The sequence below is a fragment of the Phyllopteryx taeniolatus genome, chromosome 9 (assembly GCF_024500385.1).
Source record: "Phyllopteryx taeniolatus isolate TA_2022b chromosome 9, UOR_Ptae_1.2, whole genome shotgun sequence".
Taxonomy (NCBI): Eukaryota; Metazoa; Chordata; class Actinopteri; order Syngnathiformes; family Syngnathidae; genus Phyllopteryx; species Phyllopteryx taeniolatus.
In genome coordinates, this window is record NC_084510.1 from 12,801,506 (window position 1) to 12,813,587 (window position 12,082).

A 12,082-nucleotide genomic window follows, 5' to 3' on the forward strand; every position below is an offset into this window, starting at 1 on the left:
GTGTTCAGCTGGTGGGCTTCAGGGCGGCAGCGGGGCTGGTCGGGAGGTTCTCCTCCTCCTCCTCCTCGCGGGGGCTACGTGGCCATGAGTGTGCTCGGGGGGAACTTGAAAACTTCGCTGCGTATATCCAGCGCATTTTAGCGAGCGGACGCTACGTCGGAGGAGGGGTGGCCAGTCCAAAACGGTCCTCGAAGGAGCGGATTCTCCACAGCATTGATTTCTAGCCAACATGGATGATTTGGGTAAATGTAGCCCGCCGCCTTTAGCGCAACATTTCAATAACATGTGTGTACGTATGCGTTAGCATGCTCGTGTACGCCAACACGCCTTTTAGCAGGCTGGTTTGTGTTGGGAACACGTGAATACATCCAAGTTTGTGTGAAAGCAAGACGAGTGTACCGAACAGAGAAAGGCCCCGTGTGGCTCATTTAATTAAATGTTGCCTTCAGGTACATTACGAAAAGTCCCAACAAATGTCCCTGTTTATTAGTTCATCTGAAAATGGGAGTGGGCACCTTGGCTGTGGTATTAAGAGTGGTTTCAGTGGCCTTACATCGCCACCAGCATCGAAAAAGGCTCGGCCACTTCACGGGTCTCTAACTTTTCACGCTTACAGCCATTCATTTGATTTTCACATTAGATTAGGTGTTTGTGAGCTGGGTTCGACTGAGGGTGAACTACAAATGGGATGGCAAGAGTGGTATTTATAAGCTACGAAAACAAGCAGGCCTTTTAAAGCCAATAATTAACTATACCGTCACAGCAGTGGTCCTTTTATAAATTGAAGCCCAGCTGGAGGTGAATGCTGGACTTCAAATGCGGCCCTCCACATTTCCTTTTTAGTCAGCTACTTGCGCTACATGTTAACAACAGTCCTTTCTATTTAGGAGCAGACAGTAACTTGTGTGAGCTTCCTCAAGTGTAAATAGTTTAAGTCAAATACTCCCTTGTGTGGAAAAAAACTGTGTAATTAAAAAGGACAACGAAACCTCAGAAGTAGGCTAATTAAACCATCAGAGCATGTTGGGACTCTTTTTTTTTTTTTTTTTTTTTGCAACTTTAACTTTATGGTCATGTGTATTCAGAAGTCTGAATTGTAAAGTTAAGTTTAGAAGACATTTACGAAGGAATTTGTTTATTGCATGGTAATGTAACATTTGGAATAGAAAGCATTCAGAAAAGCTACTTTTGCATCTTCTTATCAAGTCTTTGCTGTTTTTGTTCTAATAATCTGGACGCTTCTGCCCGAGAGCAGAACACTTTGAATATCCAGTTAGAGCCACGCCTGGAGTTGCTAACGTGGCATTGATGACACTTCACAAAGAATATTAGTCATTCTATATCCAGTCAATATTTATGGCTAGCTCCTCGTCTTACATGGCTCTCCTTGAAGTTGCTGCTTAAAAAAAGTGTCACACACCCCAGTCAAATGTCCACGTCACATGGTTGCAAATACTATACTGCCATGGTTTTAGCTGTGGTCTCTAAACTCTAAACTAGTTTCACATGGGATGGTATGTATCACGCTTAGTGTTTTGTCTCATCTATGATTATGATTCAAACAACTACTTGGGAGGTGAAGATGATGATCTACCACAGAGATGAGAACTCCTTCATGTATATTTAGCAGAGAAGAAGAGTCCCTTTTCTCAAGTGATGAGCCAGCAGCAACCTGAAACCTTCCGTTGGCCTGCAGACACCTCTCTTCTCTCTCTTTGACTTTGCTCTCTGATGCAACCGAGCTGCTTTGATTTCTCCTCATCCACAAGCTGCACAGGAGTACACGCTGGATTGTAAAATGTGCAGTATGAACCATCCGTGGGAGCAGGGCCAGTGTCAGGCTAGGGAGTGTTCAGGCCACATGAAAGCATGGAGTCACAGCCAGAATTCATGTTCCTTCTTGCTCCACCCACTCACTCCCCATGCAAGCATCCCAGTGGCCAACCACACAGGCCGCTGTCTATTGACAGTTTAAAAGATGGCTTAGTTTGCAGCAGACCAGATCAATGCAGCTTGTAAATTTTGGTCACCCGCTTTTTCCACAAGACTGTAAATGGAAACATGAAGCGGAGCGATGAATTGAATTGCTTTGTTGTTGACACAGATGTGTTTAATCTTCTCGTGATGCTGTGACATTTCTCAAGGCAAACTTGGATTGACCTCGCCTCCTCACTTTTTTGTCAAAGTTGTATTCAGGCCACGCACAAGCAAGAGATGACTGACAGCCTCCAAGTTGGCCTCCTTTCTCAAACTCTACTGAGAACTACCTCTCAGCTCTGTTGCTTCTCATTGTGATTTGCCACACTGTCATTTTAGTGGCAGCGTTTTGCAGTTGGGCAACTCTCCAGAGCGTTTTCAGCTCAGCCGCCGCAGCGTTGGAAATGACACTCACAGAATGGGCGTGGGCGACGTACTTCTTAAATGAGAACTGATGTAGCCTACATAATCTTAAATCCGAATTTAGCAAATATCATATCTCGAGTCACTGTCAATCTTTACTCCATAAAACTAGGTTTTACACGATCAGGTTTTTTGGGGCCGATCAGCAAGTTTAAAAAAACGATCATCGATCCGATCACAAGATGGAGGAATGTGTCTATTTAAATAACCTCTTCATTTACTTTATAAACATGTGTACTTAATTGCTCAAAAAACGATATTTACAATAAATAATGTATCTTTGTTCCTCTATTTATGACAGTGAGCCCTAGTGACAGACAGAACTTCGATTAGATGGCAGGAAGTAAATACAGTAATTAATGTATCCACTTTTTGTGACATTTTTGTTTGTTGGTGTGCCGTGGGCGGCACGGTGGATTGACTGGTTAGCACATCTGCCTCACAGTTCTGGGGACCGGGGTTCAAATCCCGGCCCCGCCTGTGTGGAGTTTGCTTTTTCTCCCCGTGCCTGCGTGGGTTTTCTCCGGGTACTCCGGTTTCCTCCCACATCCCAAAGACATGCAGGGTAGGTTAATTGAATACTCTAAATTGCCCATAGGTGTGAATGTGAGTGTGAATGGTTGTTTGTTTCTATGTGCCCTGCGATTGGCTGGTGACCAGTTCAGGGTGTACCCCGCCTCTCGCCCGAAGACTGCTGGGATAGGCTGCAGCACGCCTGCGACCCTAGTGAGGATAAGCGGAACAGCAGATGAATGAATGAATGGTGTGCCGTGAGATTTTTCAATTGTAAAATGTTCCTTGGCTCCATAAAGGCTGGAAATCACTGCTCTAGTCAGATCGTGTATTCTAATCAGTCAGGTCAAACCAACATTGCATGACAGAAATAATGGGTACTTACTGTAATTAAATTACTTTATTTTTAATTAATTTGCTCAATTTGCTTATTCAAATCCTGGTCGGCAGACGATCAGCCAGCAAGCGGCCGAGAGCATCTTGCCATATGTATGGGCTGGCATTTTGCGCGATCGCTTTGAATAAAGCGATCGAATCGGAGCGTCATCCTTTATTCCCTGCATGATCTAAGGTCTCATTCCTGTCGGTTCCAGGAATATTTTTCTTGCCTTGACGCAATAAATTTCTTGTACCGAAAGTTTTTAATTTTTTTATTTTATAAAGATTTTTTTTCCATTTTGTCTTCACTCTTTTCCGCCATTATGTTTGTCTTCTCATTGTCTCTTGTACCCCGCCCGCCACCTCCTTCTTCTTCCTCTTCTTTCTCTGAGGGAGGGACATTCACCTCAAGGAATTGTTGCCCTCTACATGGTGCCAATCCTCATTGCAGTTATCCAGAGGCTTGACGATCACACATAAACTGCACAAGACCCTCCCCCACCCAGCCAAAAACGCCATTGACGTCTTTAGACGGCATTGGCAGGGAATAGATGGATTCTTAATGACATCTCTGGACGGCATTGGCAGGGAATGAGTTAAATGTAAAAAGGCAGTTATTTTGTCATCTCTGCCTCCCAGTTTGTCAATTTTTCTGTCTTAATAATAGAAGCCTGCCATCAAATAACTTAATGTTAGGAGTTGGACCTTGAATAATGTTGGCCTTCTAGGGACAAGCCCAGACTGGATGAATGTAACTTGTGGGTTTTTGCAGGAATCCCTCAGTCATTCCTGCAGGGTTTTTTTGTCCATCTGCTTAACTTTGAAGTAAACTTGCTGAAGGGCTTGAACCATATGTTTGTAGACGCACACACGCTAATGCTCTTCAGATCACGGTCTGCTGGTGTGGACGGGTGCTTTGACAAGCAATTTTACTGAGCAGTGACAGCTCCACAGCTAGCCAGCCAGCCAGCCAACTGTCATGTCACCTCGCATGGGTCTTGATGTATCCTTTGAGGCAACATCTCAGTACCTACTGGCTTGATGTTGAAAATAACTTTACCAGTTAAAAAAAATATTCAGGCACTGATGTAGAAAAGCTGACTTCTGTTTGTTTGCCTTGTATTACCAGCTGCATTGTCAGTGTACATGGCAGAGTTTAGTAAGCTCTTCCTTGTTATGGCTGCTCCTCTGCTTGCTAAGTGTGTGATTTGTGATGGGAAGTGCCCTGACAGACCTCTGTGCTGTGATGGCAGTCAAGTGCATTGTGTGTTGCAAACCAACACTGCAGGTCACAAACACTGTTAGTCACTGGCTACCTATTTTGTGGACTTCCTCAAGGAGATGTCTGAGCTGAAAGGGGCAAATCCTAATATCCTAGGACCGTCATTGTCGGAGTCAGTCTCGTTGCTGTGCCGGTCCTCAGAAATGATGCCGGCTTTTACGAAAGCTCGAACAACAGTGCAAGCAGACACTTTAGCCCAAGCATCTACAATCCATTTACAAATTGTGGCTGGAATGATGGCAAGCGCTGAGTTATTGCCCTCAGTCGAATGGTGACTGTAGAGAGATGTTCTTTGCTCATTAATCCATTGCTCGAGTTGGTCTTCCAACTTGGGCCACCTAGCCTTGTTTCCGCGGAAACAAGACTTCATCTTCTTGACTTGGCGAAGCTCGTTTTCCTGCTTCCTCCACTTGCGAACCATGGATTTGTTGATCTTGAATTCTCTCGCGGCTGCTCTATTCCCATGTTCCTCTGGGTAACTGATAGCTCGCAGTTTAAACTGTGCTTTGTAAGCGTGTCTCTTCGTAGGTGCCATTTTGCCATGTTGTTTTGCACAATGCACACCCCGGCGCTATATATATACTGGGGGCATGCCTTTAGCGTCCTATGTCACGCGCACCCTTCCCCCTTTAACGTCCGCATGCTGTCCTCAGTCACGTCCGCCTTTCCTCTATATAAGCAGCCTGTCGGCAGGAAATGCTCCCAGTCAGTCAAGCGGAGTGCTCATCACAGAACAACATTTACAGATTTTGGAACTCTGTGCACACAAGGCGCGCCGCATTATAAGGCGCCCCGTCCATTTTGGAGAAAATTTAAGACTTTTAAGTGCGCCTTATGGTCGTGAAAATACGGTACTTGCGCCGTGAAGACGTGCAGGGGTAGGGTGTTTGTGTTTGGCAATGTGCCACAAAAAGCTTGGTGCTCGCTTGTTTTCGACACTCTGGGCTCGGCTTCTACTGGTAGAAGCAAGTAGTCAGCTGCCGCGAACACTCTCCGCCAAGCGAGGTGGAAGATGTGACGGCCATCAAAGCTGGGTTTGACAGCAATAAGTTCCTTTTCCTGTTCTATGGTAGTAATCATATTTCTCCTCATTGGTATCTCCGTTCCAATAATCCCAGACATTTTGGTTAAACTCTAAATTATATTTCTTCATCAGTCTTCAGTTGTCGAGCTCCCACAAGGGTAGCATGCCACAGTAATAATAAAAAAATAATTGGTCGCATGAACATGCATGATGCGCAAATGGAAATATTTTACGAGTAGACTGATTCAGTGACTACTCATGGTTCGAAAGCATTCCTTCCAAGTGGTCTTCACGTTCTGATTTCTGAGAGAGTGTATGACCATTGTGTGTGTAGGGTGAGATAACATAGTGCCCCTACATTATATCAACAGATGTTGGCAGTGTGATAAGCGTACGGCAATAAATGTCTTTGATAAATGTGGGAAAGATAAGAGTTACCGTTGCCAAGTGTTTCACACCTGTTTGTTGGTTGTTGTACAGCATTTTGTCTTAACTACTGATTACCCATACATGCATGAGCATCAAATGTGTCGTATTGATTGCGCTTTTCTATGTTGGTTAATGTTTACGCTCTCCAGTGTGCCATTCTAGTTTGTTTATTTAAAACTGTTGTTAGCATCTGGTACGTAAAGAGGATAATTCAGGGAGTTTGATATACTGCAGACAATTTGTGTTTTCATAACAGTCCCACTGATGCATGGTGAAGATTACCAATCCACACATACAGGTAGATAATGGCTCTGATACAGCAAATTGTTTTCCAGTGGAGTGATTTGCTTCTGCTTTGCAGTAACTGTCCTCTCAGTTCACTTCCCTGTGTCCTTGTCCTCCTGGAGGGGACAGAGAGCAGCTTGTTTCTGAGCCTCTGACCTACTTTACTGGAGGAAATACACAAGCAGCCCAAACTGATTGGATGTAGGAAAAAAATGTCAGATGATCTTTCCACCACATTGTTTGATGTACTCCTGCTGCCATAGAAGTATTGATCTGTGAATGTTAATTTAAACCATCCACCCATCCATTTTCTGTACCACTTATCCTCACTAGGGTCGCGGCCGTGCTGGACCCTATCCAAGCTATCTTCGGGGGAGAGGCAGGGTACACCCAGAACTGGTCGCCAGCCAATCGCAGGGCACACATAAACAAACAACCATTCACACCTACGGGCAATTTCGAGTCTTCAATCAACCTACCACCCATGTTTTTGGGATGTGTGTGGAAACCGGAGTACCTGGCGAAAACCCCGCAGGCACAGGGAGAACATGCAAACGCCACACAGGTGGGGCTGGGATTTGAACCCCGGTCTTCAGAACTGTGAGGCAGATGTGCTAACCAGTCAGCCACAATGCCGCCTAATTTAAACCACTAAGTTTAAAAAAAATCTTAATCTCAGGGACAAATTTTTCACTTTTAATTTATTACAATTTCAAAGTATGGAAATACATTTCACAGTCTTACTAAATATATTAAAATACTGTGGAACCTCTGTTCACGAACGTAATTTGTTCCGAGTCTCTGGTCGCGAGCTGAAATTTTCACGGACCGAAGCAATTTTTGTCATACAAATATACCATACAGGATAAATATCTATTCAAAATTAGCATTGAGAAAAGGAAACTGGGACTCCCCCCAACCCCCGCCCATTGTTGGGGCGGTGCACCTCACAAACATTGCGAGTTTGAAGGATATTAGTGTGTCAGAAGCGTAGTTATTGCATCTAGGGAGTACCCATGAGTTTCTTAAGGCCGGGGTCTTCACACACAAGACGTTTGACCTGATCTTATGGCGATGACTTCAAGTTTTGTTTTTTTATGGCAAGTCAGCCAACTTCACTGCCATGCTCCGCCCACACGCAATGATGGTTTGTGGCTTGGCAAATTAGCATTGCTTAAAATCTCTAGGACAAGTTAGGACCCCTAAAACTGCCGCTTTCTGTGTTGTTTGTGGTTCTGCTCATGATAAAAATTTCTACTGAATTTCATGTTGCTAAGGGAAACTGCCTTCGAGGGCTAAACTTTCCAAAGATTCTGGACTGTACTGCAGAAACAGGTTTTGGTTGACACACTGCAAAATGCAAATGTTCATCCGGTTAAACACCCACCCCTGCAAAATTTGGTGAGTTTTTGGGTATGGGAAAGCCTTCAAAACGCTGATTTATTTTGTCTAAGAATATCAGTGAAAAAGAAACGAAGATATCTGAAGCAGGCCTTCACACCATGTGCCTTGCCCCCAATGAGTGAGAGCATCAAATAGAACGTGTAACATAGCCCAAGTATGTTGCATTCTGTAGCTTAGACTGTGACGCATCAAGTGCAAGTTCACAAGTGAGCATCCCTTATTGTGGTCCAAGCCCACGTGAGGGTATTCATTGTGTGTTAGCACGCAGTGCGCTGACAGGCCGTCTCACTCACAACACAACATGAAAGGCTGTCATATCGCATTATACACTGACTCGCTTCAGCTCAACACATTTCCCGTGCTGCCTCTTGAAGCTATCTTTTTCAGTTGTTCACCACTTGTGTGTTCTCAAATAGACAACGAGCTGAGGCATGTCAGGAATTTATATCAACTGCATGAAAAACAGGAAGAACCAAAGGAATGAGAGGAAGGAAGGAGTTGTTGGACGAAAGGAGAGCACAAATGGAGAGAAGATTTGATATTAATGCAGTTTCGTTTTAAATGTCATGACATTTATAAACTTCAAAGATGAAGCCTTTGTGTTTCCTGTTCGCCTTAAGCGAGAAAGGCAGCCTCACTTCAGTTTTGCCCTGAAACTCACTATCACCCCATGCAGCTTTAAACATCGTTTCTAATGCTGATTTGTTGTTGCCCCTTTTCTGCTAACAAACCACTATCAGCCACAATGTCTCAGTGCAATCTTGACTTTATCAGATGAGTTGAGTGCATTGATTGACTACATGCTCCCATTAGCTGAGATACCCTGTACTATGTCAGGAAGACAGGGTGTCCTGCCTCTGTTGATGTCCTTTTCAGAGTCATGCTCTGGACTTTGTCCAATTAAATCCAGTTTACAATTAATATCAGTAATTGAGTAGTTAGAATCAACAGAGACAGAGGAAGTGACATGGCAGAGCACAAGGGGCTAGACACATGGCATGGCAATAAGAAAGTGAGTGAAACTGGGAAGTGTGTCACTATGCAAACATCCTTCAAGGCTAAAATGTGGGTTGACGCATATTGAGGAGACTCCCTTCCTCCCAGAAGAATGGTATGCATTTTAATTACATGGCCATTGCTTCATGCAGGGGTTCATTACAGGAAAGCGAAAGAGGAAATGAGAGGAAGATAAAAAGGGACTGACGAGATCTGGGTGGCAGGAGAGCGGATTAAAGGAACAAGATTTCAAAAGAGGGAGGGGGCTCTACAGGAAAGAAGGGTATGGAAAAGGAACCATATATACATTGTGAACAATGCTCTTCATTGTGTCTAGCCCATTGTGCTCTGCCATGTCACTTCCTCTGTCTCTGTTGATTGTAACTGCTCAATTATTGATATTAATTGTAAACTGGATTTATTGCACATTTAGTTTGGCTCGAATGCTTTGTTTGTCTGAAATGAGTCCTTTTTTTTGGGTTCTGCCCCCAAAATTACAACACTCTCTACTCACCAACCATCACAGCCCTATGGTTGGGCTTTGTTTGAATTTGAGCAATTCCGGTCCTGATTCCAGTTCCTTTCCTCGATTATGGTTCCAAACGATTCTCAATTCCGATTCTTTTAACTTTTCAAAAACATTTGCATGGTTTAAATAAAGGGTGTCCAAATTATGAGCATTCATTTTCTTAGCAGCCCGCAGCATAGACTAAAATGAACATTTGACTTGGGGTTCTTTATAACCAGTATCTATATAAAACCTATGAACTAAAAGGCAATGTGTGCTGACACTAACCCAATTGACTTTATATTCATTAATTCATGTTTCAGCTAAATGTTAAATATAGCATTTTTAAAATCGTTATTTGGGACTGTTTTATCACGTCAAATGATTTATATGTGCAAGTTTTAACTTGACTTTCTGTTTTAAGCTTGTAGCCTTTTATTTTGAAGGGTACGCACCAGAACTTAGTATGTTGGCACGAAAAGTAACTTCACACGGCAGTATTTTTTTTGGGGGGGGTGGCGGGTGCTATAAAACGTAGATTCCTTTCCTTACCCACCGATGAGGCACAAGGTTAGTGTTTGTGATACTGTGAAACAATGTTTGTGTCAATTCATTGGAATGTAAAGCTGCTACTGTGAAGTTTTAGCTCAATGTTAAGCTTTTTTTTTTTTATCTCATCTGCTCTTACATTTGTTTGAAGATTAAAATAAATGCTAATAACCATCAGTGCAAAAGTCCAATCAACCGTTTACCTTGTTAGCTGTCTCAATGTTTGCATAGACGTTTTATATTGTTCCACTCACCCAATGACTGAGAGTTGACTTCACTTAAGCTGCGCGGGGTGTAGGCTGAGGGTTGGAGTGAGACTGTGTTACATCACGTTTGCGTTTAACAACACTCAATAAGCATTTGGGAACTGAGGACACTAATTGTTGAAGCTTTGTTGGTAGAATTCTTTGCCATTCTTGCTTGATGTACAACTTCAGTTGCTCAACAGTCTAGTAGAGTCTCCATTGTCATATTTTGGCTTCATAAAGCACCACACATTTTCAGTGGGAGACAAGTCTACACTGCTGGCAGGCTAGTCTAGTCTCTTTTGTTACAAAGCCATGCTGTTGTAACGTGCAGAATGTGGCTTGGCATTATCTTGCTGAAATAAGCAAGGACATCTCTGAAAAAGACTGCTTGGATGGCAGCATATGTTGCTCCAAAACATGTATGTACTTTTCAGTATTAATGGTGCCTTCACAGATGTACAAGTTACCCATGCCATGGGCACTAACACACCCCATACCATAATAGATGCTGGCTTTTGAACTTTGCGCTGATAACAATTCGGCTGGTCCTTTTCCTCTTTGGTCCAGAGGACATAAAGTCCATGATTTCCAAAAACAATTTGAAATGTGGCCTTGTCAGATCACAGCACACTTTTCCACTTGGTGTCAGTCCATCTCAGATGATCTCGGGCCCAGAGAAGCTGGGCCCGAGATCATCCTCATTTCATTCATTTCATTCATTTCTGGGTGTTGTTGATGTACTGTATGGCTTTTGCTGTGCATGGTCGAGTTTTAACTTGAATTTGTAGCTGTAGCGATGAACTATGTTAACTGACAATGTTTTTCTGAAGTGTTCCTGAGCCCACGTGGCAATATCCTTTATTGGTAGTACAAACAAATGCCCAAAAGACAACATAATCATGTTTACTGGAAAACTCAGCTAAACTCATTGTGTTATTTGGCGGTAGTGCCGCCTGAGATATCAAAGGTCACGGGCATACAATGTTGGTTTTAAGCCTTGCTTACGTGCATGGATTTCTCCAGATTCTCTGAACTTTTGATGATATTATGGACCGTAGCTGATGAAATCCCTAAACTCCTTGCAATTATATGTTGAAAAACATTGTTCTTAAACTGTTGGACTATTTGCTCACACAGTTCACAGTGGTAAACCTCGACCCATCCTTGCTCGTGAACTACTGAGCCTATCGAGGATGCTCCTTTTATACCCAATAATGACACTCACCTGTTTCCAATTAACATGTTCCCCTGTGGAATGTTTCAAACAGGTGTTTTTTTAGCTTTCCTCAACTTTCCCATTCTTTTATTGCCCCTGTCCCAACTTTTATGAACCGTGTTGGCATCAAATTTAAATAAGAGATTATTTGTAAAAAAGCAATTACATTTATCAGTTTGAACATTAAATATATTGTCTTTGCAGTTTATTCAATTACAATGATTTGCTAATCCTTTTCTAACTATATTCAGTCTCTTTTTTATGTACGTTTTACACAACAGCCCAACTTCATTGGAATTGGGGTTTGTACTACTAAATTGGAAATGATCTTTTAAAATTCTTGGAAACTGCTTTTTGAGAATGGGATCCTGTCAGACTGAGGGTGAATATTTTTTATTTATTTATTATTTCCTCTCCTCACTGTATTGGAGATTGATTTTTGGCCACAGGAGAATGCATGCGTTCGTGGTATATCCTCTTGGCAGAGGAAGCTGACATGCCTCTGGATTTGTGTTGCTTGTGGATGGGCTAGAGCACGCCGAGCACACACTTTTAAGTGAACAAACATGCTTCAAAACATGCGCTTCACTACTTCCAAACTACTCTATTAGCTTTGTTTACAACATTATTCATGCCACTTGGTATATAAGCTGTGCATTTCATCCACCACCTACATTGTCATTTAGGACAATTTAAGTTGTGCGTAGCCTGAGGGTAAATGGTTGAGCATTAACTTATTTTGGAGCTGCAAATTGTTTTTAATGATGGGTAAAGCCAGTTCAGATGCACAGCTAATTTGATAAGCATCTCCTGTGAAAACCATCTGGACTAACATCTGTTAACTGAGGTC

At 42.8% G+C, this 12,082-nt stretch overlaps 1 protein-coding gene across 3 annotated transcripts in view; it reads left to right on the plus strand.

Moving 5' to 3' along the window:
• The window catches only part of LOC133483214 (paxillin-like), a 27,691-nt gene continuing 15,609 nt past the window's right edge, over positions 1-12,082 (plus strand). Inside the window, exon 1 of one of the 3 annotated variants that reach the window (XM_061784088.1) lies at positions 1-242. In XM_061784088.1, the coding sequence (XP_061640072.1) occupies positions 230-242 (13 nt within the window). In that variant the 5' untranslated portion in view covers positions 1-229. The remainder of the gene's footprint in view (positions 243-12,082) is intronic. The other 2 variants (XM_061784087.1, XM_061784089.1) reach the window with 2 other exon arrangements.